Genomic DNA, 19,946 nt, shown 5'->3' on the forward strand with positions numbered 1-19,946 from the left:
GCCGACCTTTGGGGAGGTTTGGGCGCCTCCCCAAACGTCCCCAAACCTCGGCAGGTCTCCGTTCCTCCGCGCAGACCTGCCGACCTTTGGGGAGGTTTGGGCGCCTCCCCAAACGTCCCCAAACCTCGGCAGGTCTCCGTTCCTGTTTGGGGAGGTTTGGGCGCCTCCCCAAACCTCCCCAAACCTCGGCAGGTCTCCGTTCCTCCGCGCAGACCTGCCGACCTTTGGGGAGGTTTGGGCGCCTCCCCAAACGTCCCCAAACCTCGGCAGGTCTCCGTTCCTGTTTGGGGAGGTTTGGGCGCCTCCCCAAACCTCCCCAAACCTCGGCAGGTCTCCGTTCCTCCGCGCAGACCTGCCGACCTTTGGGGAGGTTTGGGCGCCTCCCCAAACGTCCCCAAACCTCGGCAGGTCTCCGTTCCTGTTTGGGGAGGTTTGGGCGCCTCCCCAAACCTCCCCAAACCTCGGCAGGTCTCCGTTCCTCCGCGCAGACCTGCCGACCTTTGGGGAGGTTTGGGCGCCTCCCCAAACGTCCCCAAACCTCGGCAGGTCTCCGTTCCTCCGCGCAGACCTGCCGACCTTTGGGGAGGTTTGGGCGCCTCCCCAAACGTCCCCAAACCTCGGCAGGTCTCCGTTCCTGTTTGGGGAGGTTTGGGCGCCTCCCCAAACCTCCCCAAACCTCGGCAGGTCTCCGTTCCTCCGCGCAGACCTGCCGACCTTTGGGGAGGTTTGGGCGCCTCCCCAAACGTCCCCAAACCTCGGCAGGTCTCCGTTCCTGTTTGGGGAGGTTTGGGCGCCTCCCCAAACCTCCCCAAACCTCGGCAGGTCTCCGTTCCTCCGCGCAGACCTGCCGACCTTTGGGGAGGTTTGGGCGCCTCCCCAAACGTCCCCAAACCTCGGCAGGTCTCCGTTCCTGTTTGGGGAGGTTTGGGCGCCTCCCCAAACCTCCCCAAACCTCGGCAGGTCTCCGTTCCTCCGCGCAGACCTGCCGACGTTTGGGGAGGTTTGGGCGCCTCCCCAAACCTCCCCAAACCTCGGCAGGTCTCCGTTCCTGTTTGGGGAGGTTTGGGCGCCTCCCCAAACCTCCCCAAACCTCGGCAGGTCTCCGTTCCTCCGCGCAGACCTGCCGACCTTTGGGGAGGTTTGGGCGCCTCCCCAAACCTCCCCAAACCTCGGCAGGTCTCCGTTCTTCCTGCCGACCTTTGGGGAGGTTTGGGCGCCTCCCCAAACCTCCCCAAACGTCGGCAGGTCTGCGCGGAGGAACGGAGACCTGCCGAGGTTTGGGGAGGTTTGGGGAGGCGCCCAAACCTCCCCAAACAGGAACGGAGACCTGCCGAGGTTTGGGGAGGTTTGGGGAGGCGCCCAAACCTCCCCAAAGGTCGGCAGGAGGAACGGAGACCTGCCGAGGTTTGGGGAGGTTTGGGGAGGCGCCCAAACCTCCCCAAAGGTCGGCAGGAGGAACGGAGACCTGCCGAGGTTTGGGGAGGTTTGGGGAGGCGCCCAAACCTCCCCAAACAGGAACGGAGACCTGGGGAGGTTTGGGGAGGCGCCCAAACCTCCCCAAAGGTCGGCAGGTCTGCGCGGAGGAACGGAGACCTGCCGAGGTTTGGGGAGGTTTGGGGAGGCGCCCAAACCTCCCCAAACAGGAACGGAGACCTGCCGAGGTTTGGGGAGGTTTGGGGAGGCGCCCAAACCTCCCCAAACGTCGGCAGGTCTGCGCGGAGGAACGGAGACCTGCCGAGGTTTGGGGAGGTTTGGGGAGGCGCCCAAACCTCCCCAAACAGGAACGGAGACCTGCCGAGGTTTGGGGACGTTTGGGGAGGCGCCCAAACCTCCCCAAAGGTCGGCAGGTCTGCGCGGAGGAACGGAGACCTGCCGAGGTTTGGGGAGGTTTGGGGAGGCGCCCAAACCTCCCCAAACAGGAACGGAGACCTGCCGAGGTTTGGGGACGTTTGGGGAGGCGCCCAAACCTCCCCAAAGGTCGGCAGGTCTGCGCGGAGGAACGGAGACCTGCCGAGGTTTGGGGAGGTTTGGGGAGGCGCCCAAACCTCCCCAAACAGGAACGGAGACCTGCCGAGGTTTGGGGACGTTTGGGGAGGCGCCCAAACCTCCCCAAAGGTCGGCAGGTCTGCGCGGAGGAACGGAGACCTGCCGAGGTTTGGGGACGTTTGGGGAGGCGCCCAAACCTCCCCAAAGGTCGGCAGGTCTGCGCGGAGGAACGGAGACCTGCCGAGGTTTGGGGAGGTTTGGGGAGGCGCCCAAACCTCCCCAAACAGGAACGGAGACCTGCCGAGGTTTGGGGACGTTTGGGGAGGCGCCCAAACCTCCCCAAAGGTCGGCAGGTCTGCGCGGAGGAACGGAGACCTGCCGAGGTTTGGGGAGGTTTGGGGAGGCGCCCAAACCTCCACAAACAGGAACGGAGACCTGCCGAGGTTTGGGGAGGTTTGGGGAGGCGCCCAAACCTCCCCAAACGTTGGCAGGTCTGCGCGGAGGAACGGAGACCTGCCGAGGTTTGGGGAGGTTTGGGGAGGCGCCCAAACCTCCCCAAACAGGAACGGAGACCTGCCGAGGTTTGGGGACGTTTGGGGAGGCGCCCAAACCTCCCCAAAGGTCGGCAGGTCTGCGCGGAGGAACGGAGACCTGCCGAGGTTTGGGGAGGTTTGGGGAGGCGCCCAAACCTCCCCAAACAGGAACGGAGACCTGCCGAGGTTTGGGGAGGTTTGGGGAGGCGCCCAAACCTCCCCAAAGGTCGGCAGGAGGAACGGAGACCTGCCGACGAGCCTTGGCCACACAGGGTATTCCTGTGTATTCAGGCTTGCAAAATGGCGGATCGAGCCTCTGCTGGCGGCAGAGGCTTGCAGAACGGCGGATCGGCTTATACTCGAGTCAATAACTTTTTCCAGTTTTTGGGGGTGAAATTGGGGGTCTCGGCTTATACTCGAGTCGGCTTATACTCAAGTATATACGGTATTTTAAAATTTTGTTCATTCTTACCAACCATTTTTTTCAGAATCATATATTTTCTCCTTTAGATTTTATGTGTGAAAACAGAAAGAGAGACTGAAAGGATTCTGTCAAATTTTCATATTGTCACAAGTATGTTTTCCAAAAAACTAGGGGTTTTTTTCCATACAGGAGATGTATTTTTTTATTTTTCACACTGAACTCTTTTGCAGTTGATGTCTGTTTTTTAAGAAAAAAGAATTTGTGGTTTGATGGTTACAATGGATACTCAGTGAGCTATATTTTTATAGAGTTTTTAAAAAGTACAGCCTACTTATTTTGTAGATTTATATATCACTTATTTTCTCAATTCACAAAATATCATACTTTGTATGATCCAATTTCAAGTTTTTGTTCATAACATTGTAGTAATAGGTAAGGCATAGATTGTGGTAGTGTAGTATAGTGTAGCGTAATATATAGTATAGTATAGTATAGTATAGTATAGTATAGTATAGTATAGTATAGTATAGTATAGTATAGTATAGTATAGTATTAAATATACTGTGCCAGTTGTACTACCAAATTGTAGTTTAAACAGACCTTGAAGTTGAAAAATATTGTTTTTATGCTGTTATATTAATTATATTTTGGTTTGGAAATTGAGATTATAAAATGCTTGAATTGTAACTTCTGAGTATAAAATCTTCTAATTAAATATTTACTTTGCTCAAAACTAAATGACATTAACTTTAATAGAACTTGGTCACAAATCAGTAAATAGTATACAAATTTATCACAAAAGTTTTAAATTACCGGTATCAAAGGAGTTCTTCTACTGAATTAAAAGTTTAAATATTCAGGTGTAAAATTATTTCAAATACTATTTTACTGATGTTAAACTTATAACTGGTTGTGCATTTCCCTAATATATTTTTTTCTTTTTTTCCCCTTTTTGTTTCCTCAGAAAAAGAGGGATAGAGGTTATACAGGTGAGTGCATTACGTTTGATTTCTATTTTAATAGTTATGTTTATGCTTGTATGGCATCAGTCTCTTCTGATCTTTCTTTCTAATATATATATATATATATATAATCATTTATATAAAATGATATCTAGCTCTAAAAGTTGAATAAAGGGAATCCTTGACTTATGATCAGGCGTTTAACAATTGTTCATAGTTTTACTGTGGCCTTGAAAGGGGTGCTTAATGGCCTGTAAAGCACTTCTGTAAAACGTTGCTCCCCTGCCCTCAGCCACCTGACTGCATTTTGGGCACTTGGCAATTGGCTCATGTTTATGACCGGTTGTAGCATGCCACATTCATGTGACCACAATTTCCAACTTTCATGCCGGTTACAACCACATGATACACCTAATGGCCACCATAAAAATCATGTTTGGTTATGTGGGTGCTTCAACATATGACTGTTGTGAGTTACAAGCAACATTCTGGTCCCAAATGTGATTGTAAGTTGAGGATTATCTGTAGTTTATGAATTTTTATGAATAATAATTGCATATATGGATAACCCCAAATATTATTGTATTTAAAATTTTCCTTGGTTTCCTTGGTAGATTTGTTATTTGTGTTACAAAAGAACAACAATTCCAATTTGTACAATGTGGCAAATGGAAGCCACTTGGTTTTCGCTGAATCTAGCAATGTTTCATATAGAGAAGGAGAAGTATGAGGGCTTTAATTTAATTGACCTTGTATATTTTCACTTCCTTCAATTTTTATGCAAATCAAATCCGTGCTGTAGCTTTGCAAATGAAGATAGACCATTTCAAATCCCTGTAATTCTCCTGGTATGTTATGTCTGTTTCCTTCTTTTCCTGCTTCCCTCTATAATTTAGTAATGAAATCTGCAGTGTGATTAACTTCAACTTATATTTATCAGTATTGCACAAATTGGAGACCAGAAGGGGGCTTTGTATACTGTGTAGTAATGCTTGCATTTCTAATACAGGTAGTCCTTGAGCTAAAACCATTTGAAATTATGATAGTGCTGAACAGTAGTAGTTAGAATCGGTCCTCAGAGTTCCAGCCTCTGCAGTCACATGATCATGATCTGGACACTTGGCAATCAATTTATACTTACAACTGTTTGCAACACCACATGATCACTTCCCTGCTAGCTTTCCCAGAAAGTCAATGGGAAGCTGGCAGGAAAAGTAGCAAGTCACTGCAATAAATCGCCCACATCCATTCACCCTCCCCCAGCCTTTCTGAGCTCATGCCATGCCAGCCACTCATTCATTTCATTTTCATTTTATTAACTTTATATGCCGCCCTTCTCCCTGAGGACTCAGGGCAGCTCACAACAATAAAAATTAAAAAACATAGAGTAAAAAATTTAAAAGAGAATTAAACAATAAATACAAAATTACAAAACAATTTAACCCAGTAAAAGCCTAATTAAAAATTGTAGTCAGTCCAGGCCCGCTTGTTGGAACAACCAGGTCTTCAGGTCACGGCGGAAGGACCGAAGGTCAGGGGCTGTGCGCAGCTCCGGGGGTAGATCATTCCAGAGGGTTGGCGCGCCCACAGAGAAGGCTTTCCCCCTGGGGGTCGCCAGCCGGCATTGCCTGGCCGACGGAACCCTGAGGAGGCCGACTGTGGGAGCGAACTGGGCAATGGGAGGTTGACAATGGCAGCAGGTGGTCTCACAAGTACCCCGGGCCTAAGCCATGCAGGGCTTTAAAGGTTATTACCAGCACCTTGAATCGCACTTGGAGGGTAACCGGAAGCCAATGCAGCTCGCGCAGGAGTGGTGTAACATGGGAGTACCGAGATACTCCCATAAGCACCCGCGTGGCCGCATTTTGCACCAGTTGAAGCCTCCGGGTGCTCTTCAAGGGCAGCCCCATGTAAAGAGCATTGCAGTAATCCAGGCGAGAAGTGACGAGGGTGTGGGTAACCGTGCATAGGGCATCTCGGTCCAAAAAGGGGCGCAACTGGCGCAGTAGGCGAACCTGTGCGAAGGCCCCCATGGTCACGGCTGTTAGATGATCTTCCAAATTAAGCCGTGAATCCAGGAGGACACCCAAGTTGTGAGCCCTTTCTGTGGGGGGCAATACCTCCCCCCATCAAAAGAGATGGAACTTGTTGGACAATACGAGATGCCGGTATCCACTCATGTACCCTTACCATGGCTGCCTCATACTCTGCACACCCTTTCCAACTCAGGCTTCACCCTTATGCACCATCTGTCGGGCACCCTCCCTGAATCATGCTTCTCATGCAACCCCATGCATTCTTTCTGACCCCACCATGCCTCTCACACACCATCTTACACTCGCCTAGAGTCATGCAATGCATCTCAGGCACCCTCACACAACTTCTCCAACCTGCCCCTTACATATCATGCTGCACCCTCCAGGCCTTCATTGTGGCTCCCATATATTCCTTGACTTCCTCGCACACCCATCCTGACTTATGTTTCTCACACATTCTCCGTGTCCGTCCCCTTCAACCCCGCTTACACTTTCCCTATCTCTCTGCGCTCATGACATGCTAGCCATTTGCATACCCTCCTCACCCTCACTGCGCCTCCCTTGCTTTATAATCACATCACTTAGCGATGAAAATTCCAGTCCCAATTGCCATCATAATCAAGGACTACCTATAACTGCCCAAATCCATTCTTTAAGGAGACACTCCTAGCAAAAAATAGTACAAAGTGAAATAGCGACCAAGGATTTCATTCTAATATAAATACCTTCAAACATATAAATATTTGGTGCCTCATAGATCATTGTTCTTAGTAAGAATTATCTTGTGACATATGCATTAATTGAAAACTTTGATATTTATCTGAAGTTGAGCAATGGTGAGATAGTGTCTCTATGATGAAAATTTCTAGATACAAAGCAACAGAGTTAGAAGAGACCTTGGAGATCTTCTAGTCCAACCCCCTGCTCAAGGACAAATCCCTATTCCATTCTGGACAAATGGCCATCCAAACACTTCTTAAAATCCTCCAGTGAGGAAGCACCCACAATTTCTAGAGCAAGCCATTCCACTGATTTAATTGTTCTCACTGTCAGGAAATTTCACCTTAGTTCTAGGTGGGATCTCTTGATAAGTATCCATCTGTCACTTCTTGTCCTGCCCTCAGATACTTTGGAGAACCGCCCCTCCTCTTCTCTGTGACAACCCTTCAGATATTGGAAGATTGCTATCATGTCACCCCTAGTCCTTCTCTTCGTTAGACTAGACCAGGGGTCGGCAACCTGAAACAGTGAAAGAGCCACTCGGAACCGGTTCCCTCACAAAAGGAAAAACTGCATGCGGCTCCGGAGCCGCGGGTTGCAGACCTGTGGACTAGACATACCTAGTTCCTGCAACTATTCATCATATGTTTTAGCCATCAGCCCTCTAATCATCTTTGTTCCTGTTCTCTGCACTCTTTGATTTCTCTGATTGGCAGTGCCTCAAAGTTTTTAATTTCAGTGACACTAATAGTGATAAGTGTCATAGTTCCGACAGACAGAGACAAATAAAGCAGAACTCCGAGGCTTGCAAATTCCTCCAAGAACATGTTTATTGATACAAAGTATTGGCACTTCAAAAGTGAAACCAAGTCTGAAGAGATGCATAACAATTCCCCAGTACAAAGTTAAGAAATCCCACCCCTAAGGCTATGCAAGCAACTACGTTTCCCCACTCAGTTTCTTGGTGGGCTTTTCATGAAACGCCCAGCCCGCAGTCTCGGGAGCAGCCGATGACCTTGGTTCCCATGAGAGAAAGTCCTAGAGAGAAAGTCTGTTTTGTCTAGACTCTAGCGCATCACCTGGCAGCCCCCCTCCCTCTGTGCTATGTGCAACTAGAAATGAGAAGGAAAAAATGGCTGCAGCCATGCTCATTCTAAAGTTGAAAGATAGCTTTTACTATAAGAATTAAGTAGCTTGCCTTTTGTAATTTTCAAATTCGAAGCACTGCTGATACTTATTCTTCAAAACAGAACATTTAATGTTTCAAAATATATCTTAATAGTTACAAAGGCATATGGAAGAGAAATTTATGTTTATATCTGAAATCAGAGAAACTGCTTTAGGAATCCCCCAAATTCTTGGGGCTTGATTTGCTGTAGGAAATAAAATGTGGCTGATCTGCATAGTGAGTTAGTCCATTGAAATGGCTTGCAGGTAGAGTAATGCATACTTTTTAAAATTGATTTTGCTTAGAGCAATCTCCTGCCTCCCCATATGTGTTAGGCTGCTGGATGGAAAGGACAGGAATTGTAGTCCACTATATCTTGGGGGTACCACACTGAGGAAGATTGAATTAAAGAATTCAAAACGGTGTTCATATAATGAGGATTCAGGAGTACCTCAGCTTAAAATGCTTGCACTAGCCTAGATTACACTGTAAGCAAATCAACCTTTGTGATTGTTATGTGTGAATCAGGAGTTGGGTGTTGAAGAATCTGTAACTTGTATTCTATGTCTGTGGAAATGCAATCCACTTTAATTTTTATTTATTTATTTAAATAAATATTATTTATTTAAAATATTGGTATAGTCATTCTTGATCTAAACAAGGGCTAGTTCCACACTGGAGGCAGCTGCTGAATTGATGGCAGACTCCATCACTATCTGCTGTCCACCCAACCATCTTTGTTATGATATTGATGTATTCTTGTTGTTTTCTTTTTCATTGTTTATTTCATTGTTCTATTATTTTACTTCTGTTTTGTTTACATTCTTTTCATTTCTTCTTTTTTATTGTTGTAGTAAGTCGCCTATGGTAGCCCCACAGTGAAAAATGTGGCAAATAAATGTAACAGATAAATACATAAAGTATATGAATGATGCAATTCTAGAACGTTTATGGTCAGAACAATATTAGGATTTTTTTTCTTCAGTTGTTGCCCTGATGACCTTGATGCATGTAAATAATAGTTATAATCAGATTAGAAGTATGCAATCCCCTAGAGACCATTAAAAAGGTAGAAAACCTACTGTAAAAAATAATCAAAATGTGGTACACAGTACACATTCCAAGAAATGAAAATGTGGTAAAACATCTTGAAAGCAAATTTTGTTTTTAGACAAAATAATTTAGTGTGATTTTACATCTATAACTTCAATAACTCAACATTAAGAAAACCAAGATCATGGCATCCGGCCCTCTCAATTCCTGGCAAATAGATGGGGAAGAAATGGAAGTAGTGACAGATTTTATTTTCCTGTGCTCCAACATCACCACAGATGGTGACTGCAGCCAAGAAATTAAAAGACACTTGCTCCTGGGGAGGAAAGCTATGGCAAATCTAGACAGCATACTAAAAAGCAGAGACATCACCCTGTCAACAAAAGTGCGTATAGTCAAGGCCATGGTCTTCCCAGTTGCAATGTTTGGCTGTGAAAGTTGGACCATAAGAAAGGCTGAGCACCAAAGAATTGAGGCCTTTGAACTATGGTGCTGGAGAAGACTCCTGCGAGTCCCTTGGACTGCAAGGCGATCAAACCGGTCAGTCCTAGAGGAGATCAACCCTAACTGCTCTTTAGAAGGCCAGATCCTGAAGTTGAAACTCAAATACTTTAGCCACCTAATGAGAAGGAAGGACTCACTGGAGAAGAACCTAATGCTGGGAAAGATTGAGGGCAATAGAAGAAGGGGACGACAGAAAATGAGGTGGCTGGATGGAGTCACTGAAGCAGTAGGTGTGAGCTTAAATGGACTCCAGAAGATGGTAGAAGACAGGAAGCCTGGAGGAACATTGTCCATGGGGTCATGATGGGTCGGACACGACTTCACAACTAACAACAACAAACTTCAATTCTGGATGGGTAGTTGATCACTTAATATTGTTATAATATTAATGTCATAATAGATCAAAATGTATTAATGGTAATTATTCATATAACAAGAATTGCCAATTACTGCCTTAAACTCTTTCAGACATTGTTTTCTTTTTTCTTAATTAGTGTGATGTCTGAACCTATCCCAAGGAACAAAGCATGGTTTACAAACTAGAGGATGGATGAATACATATTGGTGCCCAAGCAAACATTGCTTAATCTGACATGATCGTGTACTCTTAATTTAGAATATTAACTTAGAAAATTATCTGTATAGATTAGTTAAAATTATTGTATTGTATATGAAACACTCAAGATAGGGGATATATTTGTCAAAAAAATACTTTGGTCCTTTCATAATAAACACAAATGTACATTAATACATGAACTTATATCAAGCTTGAAAGTTGAAGTTTGAGTAAATAGAAGTTATAATATGTTTATTGAGTCTGAAATAGCTGGTAGAATAGATCTTTTAAAATATTCTATTTAATATTTAGTTGTCCTTTGGAAAGTGAGATTTGAAATACATTTGCAGATGGAAGGTGCTAATTTGTCTCCCCTTCTCACTGAATCAGTGTTGTGGTTAATAGGTTCTTCTGAATCTGTACTCTGCCAGAAGTAATCTGAAGATTTGGTTTAAATGGCAATTCACAAATAATAGAAAAATACCCTTGCAACATTCTATATTTTAGTAATTTATCCAAGTATTATTAAATCAAGTCCTGTTAGGATTAGGTATAACATCAATCTGAAACTTTTCTTGGATAGTTTTTTTTAAATTTTAATTCCATTTATATCCTGCCCTTCTCTGAAGACTCAGGGCGGCTTACAAGCTTAGCAGTAGCCTTCATTCTATGTATATACCTGCTTATTAGGGCTTTCACACACACCCCCAAGTGGCATTATTACAAAGTCAGCTTAATTGCCCCCAACAATCTGGGTCCTCATTTTACCTACCTCGGAAGGATGGAAGGCTGAGTCAACCTTGAGCCTGGTGGGATGCGAACCTGCACTAATTGCAGGCACCTGGTGTTACTTAAGGAGGCATTAGCCCACTGCTCCACCAAGGCTCTTTTAAGGTCTTAGATTAGCATATATGAAAAGAAATGCATTGCTTTGTCCTTTGCTATATTTTTATTTCCTTTGCATACCCAAAAATATTTTTCCTTATCCTTGTTATTCTCTAGAACAGGGGTCCCCAACCTTGGCCACTTTATGACTTGTGGACTTCAACTCCCAGAATTCCTCAGCCAGGAATTGAAGGGAGTTGAAGTCCACAAATCATAAAGTGGCCAGGATTGGGGACCCCTGCTCTAGAATACACTAAACCCAATGCTATTTCATTAGTGGACTTTGAATTGGTTTTTATAGAAGTGCTTATGTACAGCAAGAATAGCTAAGGGGTGTAGGTGACCCTCCAAGTGTTGTGAGCCAGCGCGATGCCTGTTATCTCTCACCAGTTACTTTTGTTAGCTAAAGCTCATGGAGTCCAACAACATTTCATAATCATAATAGTAAAGTTGGAAGGGACCTTGGAGGTCATCTAGTCTATTCCAACCCCCTGCTCAGGCAGGAAACCCTATACCATTTCAGACAAATGGCTGTTCAGTCTCTTCTTAAAAACTTCCAGTGTTGGAGCATTTACTGCTTCTGGTGGCAGGTTGTTCCACTGGTTAATTGTTCTAACTGTCAGGAAGTTTCTCCTTAGTCCTAGGTTGCTTCTCTCCTTGACTAGTTTCCATCCGTTGCTTCTTGTCCTGCCTTCGGGCGCTTTGGAGAATAGCTTGGCTCCCTCTTCTTTGTGGCAGCCCCTGAGATATTGGAACACTTTTGAAGTAACACAAGTTGCCAATCTTGTTTTAAAAACAAATTGATTATGCTGAGACATCAAAGCACACTAAATTTCAAATCAAATCTTAAATTCTGTGATGCTGATGGATTCTGAGAGTATGGCATGCACTAAAACAGCGTGGATAGATCCCATATAAAACCATTAAAAAATAGCTTTCCTTTATAACTGAGGGGAAAAAACACCTGTTGTTTCATTCCTTCTGCACAGAGGAAGAGCCCTTACATTTACTGATAACTTTTGTTATTCAAAGTTGTCGTTGCGATTTAGTCTGAACTAGCAGATTAAGTCCAAGAGAACATTGTACTTTCTCAAACGTATTTTGTTTTTAACCTTGACTTGATACCGTCCTCTCTCATGTGCTTGCTATGGCAACCTTTCTGAACTGTCCTCCATTTTTGTGTATAATTTTACTAATTAAGCATTCTGTTACTTAATAGCAAAAAGATTACACATTCATGTTAGAGGTTTGAAATAGGGAACTAACTGCCCACTATCAAAGCTCTGTTGGTTATATATTTGCTTATTTCTGCAAAAGTTTTTTTTTTGGGGGGGGGGGGGAAACATAGCAAAGTCTGATAAATCTTTAATAAATGCATAGCATTAAATCACTAGGTTGTAATTGAAGGTGTCAGTTCTCTGCTGCTGAACTATTCTGATTGCTATGAAAAAATGTGAAGGTAAAAATATATAGCCTAAAGGCAGGGGTGTCAAACTCGCAATGTCATGTGACATGTCGCGATGTATTGCGACTTTTTTTTGCCAATGCCGGCAATGGGGTGGGCGCAGCTTCGCTATGATGCATCAGGCCCGTGCACCAGCAGTTTGACACCCCTGCCTAAAGGGATTTAACTGAAACGCTTATTTCTGAAAATGGACAAATACTTAGCGAGGTGACGTTTACATATTCTTATCTTTTTTCCTTATACTAATAAGGAAAATAGCAATCCTAACTATCCTAAACATTTAATGAACTGATTGGAGGAACATTTGTATTAACCAGCAGAGTTGCTTTTAATTTTTCTTTCCAGTGTTACATACTGTTTAGCTAAGCTTGATATGGCTGGCATGAGTCACTCTCCCTGAGTGGTTAACAAAATAAAGATTAAATCATAAAACATATAATGTACAGAAACAAATTAAAAATAACTGTAGCAAGTAGAAAAGTATGGGACCTATTCGTTTTCTAATTCTTGACTAATTGCAGTTTGTATTTGAGCAAATGGGCGCAAGGGCTTAGTCTTTAAAGATGCTGAGCTTGTCAGCTGAAAAACAACAGTCCAGGTTTGAGAGCCGAGATTGTGCGATGGGGTGAGCTCCTGTTACCCAGCTCAGCTCTTGCCAATCTAGAATAGGTAGACATTTTCAATTATTTTTGCTTGTCACATACAAAAAAGCCCTCGCATGGGTATTTCTATATCATATTTTGAAATTGGCTTAAAAGACAGCCTTATCATTATACAGAGTAGTATTCATGCTAATGAACAAGTCTAGCAAGACTTTGCTTGGATCTCAACAGGAAGAAGAACCAAAGATAAAAGAGTGAATAGGGAAGGTGCAATTAAACTTATGGGGCTAGAAAATGGGAGACTGAAAGTTCTAGTCTTAGGCACAAAACCCTCCGGGTGACCTCAGGCCAGCCATAGGAAGAGGGCAGTGGCAAACCAATTCTAAAAAACCTTGCCAAGAAAACCGCAGGCTTATCCAGGCAGTTTCTGAGAAATTAGACACGACTGAATGGAAGAAAAAATAGTTCTGAGGAAGTATTTGTTCAGCTGTGAATAGTTGCTGATTGCAAGAAGCGTATCCCGAGAACTGTTAATTGCCTGTTGCATGTGTTTGAATGAGTCCTGATAATTAAGCAGAGATATAGAAGGAATATAAAGCAGCTGGATTAAGCACTATAAGTAAGGATTTGCTTGTAGAATTAAGTGAGATCTGGTGGGAAGGCAGGATTTGGGGAAATTATTAAGAGGCTGTGCTTTACTACAAGGAGTGGAAAACTCCTCTTCTGAGAACTGCTAATTGCAAGGAATGTGTTCTCAGAGCATTTTCTGGTTTTTATTGATTAGAGAAATGAATAGAAAAATTATACAATTCAAGAAAGACACACACAAACATTTTTGGTTAAGAAACAGTAATCACATGCTTGGATATAAGATGAGGGATACAGGTAGTTTTTGCCTTATGGCTATAGTTGAGACTGAAACTTCTGTTGCTAAGTGAATTGGTTGTTAAGTGCATTTTGTCTTATTCTGTGACTTTTTTGACAACAGTTGTTAAGTAAATCACTTTTGTAAGTTAATTACAGACTTCCCCCATTGACTTTGCTTACTCAAAGACAGCTGGGAAAGTTGCAGATGGTGATCACATGGCCCTAGGATGCTATAACCATCATGAACTACATGCTGGTTGCCAAGTGTTCAAATTTTGATCACATGACCATGGATATGCTGAAGTGGTCATAACTCTGAGAACTGGCTGTAAAATACTTTTCATTGCATCTTCAAATTGATGCTAACCAAATGGTTGTAAGTCGAGGACTACTGGTATGTGACTTGGAGATAATACTTGTGAAAAATACCTTAGAACGATAGTTGAATATAAGTCAGCAATGTGTCAAGGCTACAAAAAAAGGCAAGTGCAATGTTAGGCTGCATCAGCAAAAATATAATTTCTAAATTATGGAAATAATTTTATTTTACTCTGTTAATCTGGCCTCGTGTCAAGTATTGTGTTCAGTTCCGAACATTACAGATTCAGACAAGATGGAATAGGTTCAGAGAAGGGCAAGAAGAATGTGAAGTTTTGTGAAGAGAAGTTAGAAAGGAACTGGCCATGTTTAGCTTTAAAAAGTTGAAGGGAGATAAGATAGAACTCTTCAGGCACCTGAAAGGAAGTCTTTTTTTAATTTTTATTAAAGAGTTTTTTTAAAAAAATTACAATACATATCCCCAAAACCCACCCACGCCAAACCACCCCCCTTTCCCCCCCACTTCCCAGAGCTGAATACAGGGTTATAGATATAATAATCATATTCTAACTAAAATTATCCGTTATAAAATTAACCAAATTCATAATTTATTTATTTATTTATTAATGGGATTTATATCCCGCCCTATCTCCTGAGGGACTCAGGGCGGCTAACAACAACAAAACTTAAAAGTCTCTGTACAGTAAATTAAAAATAAAAATTTGAAATAAATTAAAATAAATTAAAGAATAGAGTTAGAATTGTAAATATAATTAAAATCCCTGTCAGTCGGACTTCCGGTGGCGACGCGGCGCCGAAGACAGCCGTCTCCGGGCTGTCCGCTCCGCAGCTGTGTTTATCCATCGTAAACAGCGCCGATCAGCTGTTTAGATGGATTTGAAGCCCCCTCCTCGGGAGAAGAGGAGGGGGTGAGGCCCCAGGTAGGGGTTGAGCTCTCCGGGGCCGCCTGAGCTGTGAGTTTGGGCGGCTAAAGGATTGAGCCCCCCCGAAGCCTGGGTTGCTCCGAGCTGCGCAGCGTCTTTGCTCCGTGATTTTTGGAGCAGAGCCAGGCGTTAGCAACCACCCCTGCCAGAAGGAAATACCTTTGAGTATCAACATGCAGGCAGAGCGGTACAGGAGGTCATGGTGATGTGGACTTTTATTTTTACTCTCTAGCTCAATGGATTTTATAGCTTTAAAGTGAAAGTGCGCAACAAGTGAAAGTGGGGAAAGATGGCGGCCAAAACTTCTAAAGCTCTTTGGAGTGCGGGGTCTTCCCCGGTGCAGCAGACCTCGTTGCAAGCTTTGCTTCCTCCTGCACCTCCTCCAGCATTGACGCTTAAGGATTTACAAGATGCCTTTGAAAAGCATTCACAATTAATGTCTGATATGATGGATGAAAAGTTGAAAAAGCTGGAGGAGGAATTGGAGAAGAAGATGGAAGAGAAGTTTAGAGCAATGAGGGTAGACATGTTGTCTATAATTGAAAGTGTAGCTGAATGTGTGCAACAGCTGGGGGAAAAAGTGGAGGATCTCAGTCAGACCTTCCTTCCTCTGTACACCGCCCCGAGTCCCTCGGGAGAAGGGCGGTTTATAAAAACTAATAAATAAATAAATAAATAAATAAAAGAACTCTATATTAGAAGTAAAGGTATTAGAGAATGAAAATATAAGGGACAAAATGGACGGAGAATTGAGCCTTGTTCAGTACCATCAGATGCAGTATGCTATTAGAATCAGGGGCTTAAAAGAGAATCCTAAAGAAGATTTAAAGCAGCTGATCTCTGAGGCTTTGGAAGTGGTATTGGGCCAGCCAGCATCTGAAATTGAGGGAAGCATGGATAAAATTTTTCGTGTAAATTCATGGATTGCAAGACAGAGGAAGTTACCCAGAGATGTGGTGGTCTATTTTACAAAGAGAGTAATTAGAGATGAAGTCATTCAAGCTGCTTATGATACTAAATTGGTAGTTGCTGAGCAAGAAGTTCTGGTTTTAAAAGAGATTCCTCCAAAGATTTTAAGGAGAAGGAAAGATTTTGCATTTCTTACACAGGAACTTAAGAAATGTGATATCAAGTTTAGATGGGAGATTCCAGGTAAAAGACATCGTCTGGTTACTGTGGCCCAGGCACGTGATTTTTATAGCAACGTGTTAAAAGCAACCCCCCTATCACTTCTGGAAGCTGCAAAGGGGTATGGTGAGGGAAAGCCTCAAGATGTTGCAGATAGACAGACAGAGGAGAATGGTGTTGGAGGGGATCAAGTTACAGTCTCATCGGATGCTGCTGGAGAGCAGAGGATGTCGCGTGCCGCCCTAAGACGAGTGGGACGAGAGCAGGAGCGAGACCAGCAGAAAGTTATGGAACCTCCAAAGCGTACTTACAGTGAAGCTGTGGGAGGGGCGCGGTCCAAAGAAGTTACAGGGGCCATTTCAGATGTGCTCCAAAAGCTTTGGGGCGTCAAGATTGGTGACTAAATTTCTAATTTAGAATGTCAGTGGATTAAATTCATCATAGAGGAGAAAGTAAGTCTTTCAATATTTAAAACAATTTAAGACTGATGTTATTTGGTTGCAAGAAACGCATATTAGGGTTATGGACCAAAAGTATTTATTGAATTTAAGATTTGGTACGCAAGCTCCTAATTAACAACAAGTTGACTTTACTTAACTTACTACATATAAAGGGTACTTAATTGGATTATAAATTTTTTTATTTTTTTATTTTTTTTTTCATCGGAGATTGGAATGGTGTCCTAGACGTATAGATGGATAAAGTGGGTTTTTTTTTAAGCGTGTCATGAATCATGCTAGATTGCCTAAATTTCTTTTTTATTTGAACTCAAGGATGATCTGGAATTGTGAGACATTTGGCGTGATATACGCAAGAACTATTTTTGATCATAGTTCAGTTTGGTTGAGATTAATAAGGTTAATAGAGATAGGCGCTTTTGGCGCGTAATTGAGAATTTGTTTAGAAATTAGAGGTAAATAGTAGATGAAAGTTTTTGTGTTTTTTTTTGAAATTAATATGAATAAGGATTGGGACTAAGAAATTTCATTTAGCATTTGAGTAAAGCTCCTTTTCTGTTTTTCTTCTTTTTTTATCTGTAATATTAATATTGTTTGTAATCATTTTACATGAGCTAGAGGGTGATAGAATTAATAGTTTATTGTAGATAGCATATGGATGCTTATGTTTGTTTTTTGTTTCTATACCCTGTATTTAGCTCTGGGAAGTCGGGGGGGAGGGGGGAATGGGGGAGAGGGATAGGGAGGGTTAGATAGGGGTGGGGGAGGGGGGGATTGATAAAGTTAAAATGTACTGTAAAACTTTTTAAATAAAAATCCCTGTCAGTCTAGGTCAGCCAGGTGGAAAAGGAGTGTTTTGAGGCCGCGGCAAAAGGACTGGAGATCTTGGGCCATCCGAAGCTCAGGGGGGAGCTGGTTCCACAGGGCTGGTGCTCCCACAGAGAAGGCTCTTCCCCTGGGGGTCGCAAGCCGACATTGTCTAGCCGACGGTACCCTGAGGAGGCCTTCTCTGTGTGAGCGTACTGGGCGATGGGAATTCGTTCCCAGCAGCAGATGGTCCTGCAAGTATCCCGGGCCTAAGCCATATAGGGCTTTAAAGGTAAGAACCAGCACCTTAAATCTCACCTGGAGGGCAACCGGTAGCCAATGCAGCTCACGCAGGAGGGGTGTAATATGGGAGTATCGGGGTGCTCCCATCACTACCCGTACAGCTGCACTCTGCACTAGTTGAAGCCTCCGGGTGGTCTTCAAGGGCAGCCCCATGTAGAGAGCATTACAGTAGTCTATACGGGAGGTAACGAGTGCGTGGGTGACTGTACGTAGGGCATCTCGGTCTAGAAAGGGGCGCAACTGGTGTACCAGGCGAATCTGGGCAAATGCCCCCCTAGCCACGACTCCAATATGATCTTCAAAACTGAGTCGTGAATCCAGGAGGACGCCCAGGTTGCGTGCTCTATCAACGGGAGGTAATATCTCTCCTCCTATAATCAAAGATGGAACCTCTTGGACTAAACGAGATGTCGGTACGTAAAGCCACTCAGTTTTGCTTTAACTCCCCTTTAACATAGATACATTCAAATTATTAAAAACATAATAATAACTTAAAAATATAATCAATACTAATACTAAAATTAATAACAATATCCCTCTAAAATCTACTCATAAGCTAAGTGGAACTTTTTAGTCCCATATTTGTTCTGAATATAATCTATCCATCTTCTCCAAACTGAAATATATCTTTCTTGTGAATGATCCTTCAAATAAGCAGAAATCTTAGACATTTCTGCAAGATTCGATACTTTAAGTACCCATTCTTCTATAGTATAGGCAAACTATCCTTCTTCCAGTATTGTCCCACCAGTAACCGTGCTGCTGTTATCAAATTCAACATCAGATTGGTTTCTTTAGTATCACAATCTACAACAATACCCAATAAAAACAATTGTGGAGAAAACTTTTATCTTTCTCTTAAAAATCTCTGAAAGGAAGTCTTATAAGAGAAGTTCAAATCTGTTCTAAGGACAGGACATGTTCTAATTAAGTTAAGCTAAAAAGGCCAGATTTTGATTGAACATTAGAAATAACCTTCCAAAGTAATAAAGCAGCAGTTCAAAAATGAAACCAGTTACCTAGAGATCAGTGAGTTCTTCTTTCCTGGATGTTTTCAAATGGAAGAAAGACCCCCACCTGTATGGGGTCCTTTAATTTATGTTCCTGCAATGACAGAGGATTAAACTGAATTGCCTGTTGCTTTGTAGTTCTTTGTAATGTATTTATATAATGTCATGTGTGGTGCAGAGAACGCTTAATAGAAAATGGGAATGGAAATGTTTTTAAATATACAGTTTTCTGTGGCAGTACAGTCATGAGAAATTACAAGTTTTATAGGTAGGTTCTTAAATTACCACTTTGAAATGGGAACAGAGGGAAAAGTTCCTTTCATTTTTGAAACAGCTGGATTCATCGTAATGCTACAAAGAAGTACATTTGTCTTCAGCCTAAGTAAAATACTGCTGAAAATAGTTTGCAGTAATTGTTGCTAGGCAACACTTGTTTTTGTGAAATATTGAAGGAGTTGTTTTCATGTGAAACATTAGTAGGTTAAGGAATATAACCCAAGGAAAGTGAGCTTATAAAATAAATACTCAGTAACATATACATGAAAGCTAAACTGGAATCCCTCCAAGCAGAGCATGGCTTAAATGATGTTGGAGATCTGATTCTGTAGAATCAGGAAAAGGGTGGCATTTGTGTTCTTTCACTTTAGCAGCTCCATACAAAGGCACATTTTGTTTGTGCATTGTGACTCAAGTCTCATTACACAAAAGGGGAAATGATTGTATATATAATAATAAGCATATAATAGTGTTGCAGTATTTCTTATAGAGCTATCAAACCTAGTGCTTCAGGATATGGAACAAAAGAAAGAGTTCATAGATTTTGTTGTTAAGTTTATATAAAGCAGTACAAGCCTCAGTACAAATGTTAAACATTATTATTAGTCTGACTCAATCACCTACAGAATGAATTTTGCCTCATTAAATGTTATATAAGTTATTCTACCACAATGTCCAGTGCAGGTTGGTAAACAGATGCTTTTCAGTTTTCTGATCTAAAGATGAGTAAGAGGAACTGACCCAAAGTCACCCAAACAGCTTATTTGTCTAAAAGAGGGCTAGAACCTGATTTTTCCACTCCTAGTCCATCACTTTAACCATTACACTATGTTGATTCTTTAGCATACATACGTGTGTGTATGTGTGTGTCTGTGTATGTGTGTGTGTGTGTGTGTGTGTGTAAATATGCCTACATACAGATATATATGAAAATATAAACA

The 19,946-nt window shown here is 42.8% G+C and overlaps 1 protein-coding gene across 2 annotated transcripts in view; it reads left to right on the forward strand.

The window, feature by feature from the left end:
- The window catches only part of ITPK1 (inositol-tetrakisphosphate 1-kinase), a 136,908-nt gene that overhangs the window by 26,149 nt on the left and 90,813 nt on the right, over positions 1-19,946 (forward strand). For both annotated transcript variants that reach the window (XM_081344762.1, XM_081344763.1), the window contains exon 2: positions 3,908-3,932. In XM_081344762.1, coding sequence (XP_081200888.1) covers positions 3,908-3,932 — 25 coding nt within the window. The remainder of the gene's footprint in view (positions 1-3,907; positions 3,933-19,946) is intronic.

This window comes from Vipera berus (assembly GCF_964194415.1).
Source record: "Vipera berus genome assembly, chromosome: 1".
NCBI lineage: Eukaryota > Metazoa > Chordata > Lepidosauria > Squamata > Viperidae > Vipera > Vipera berus.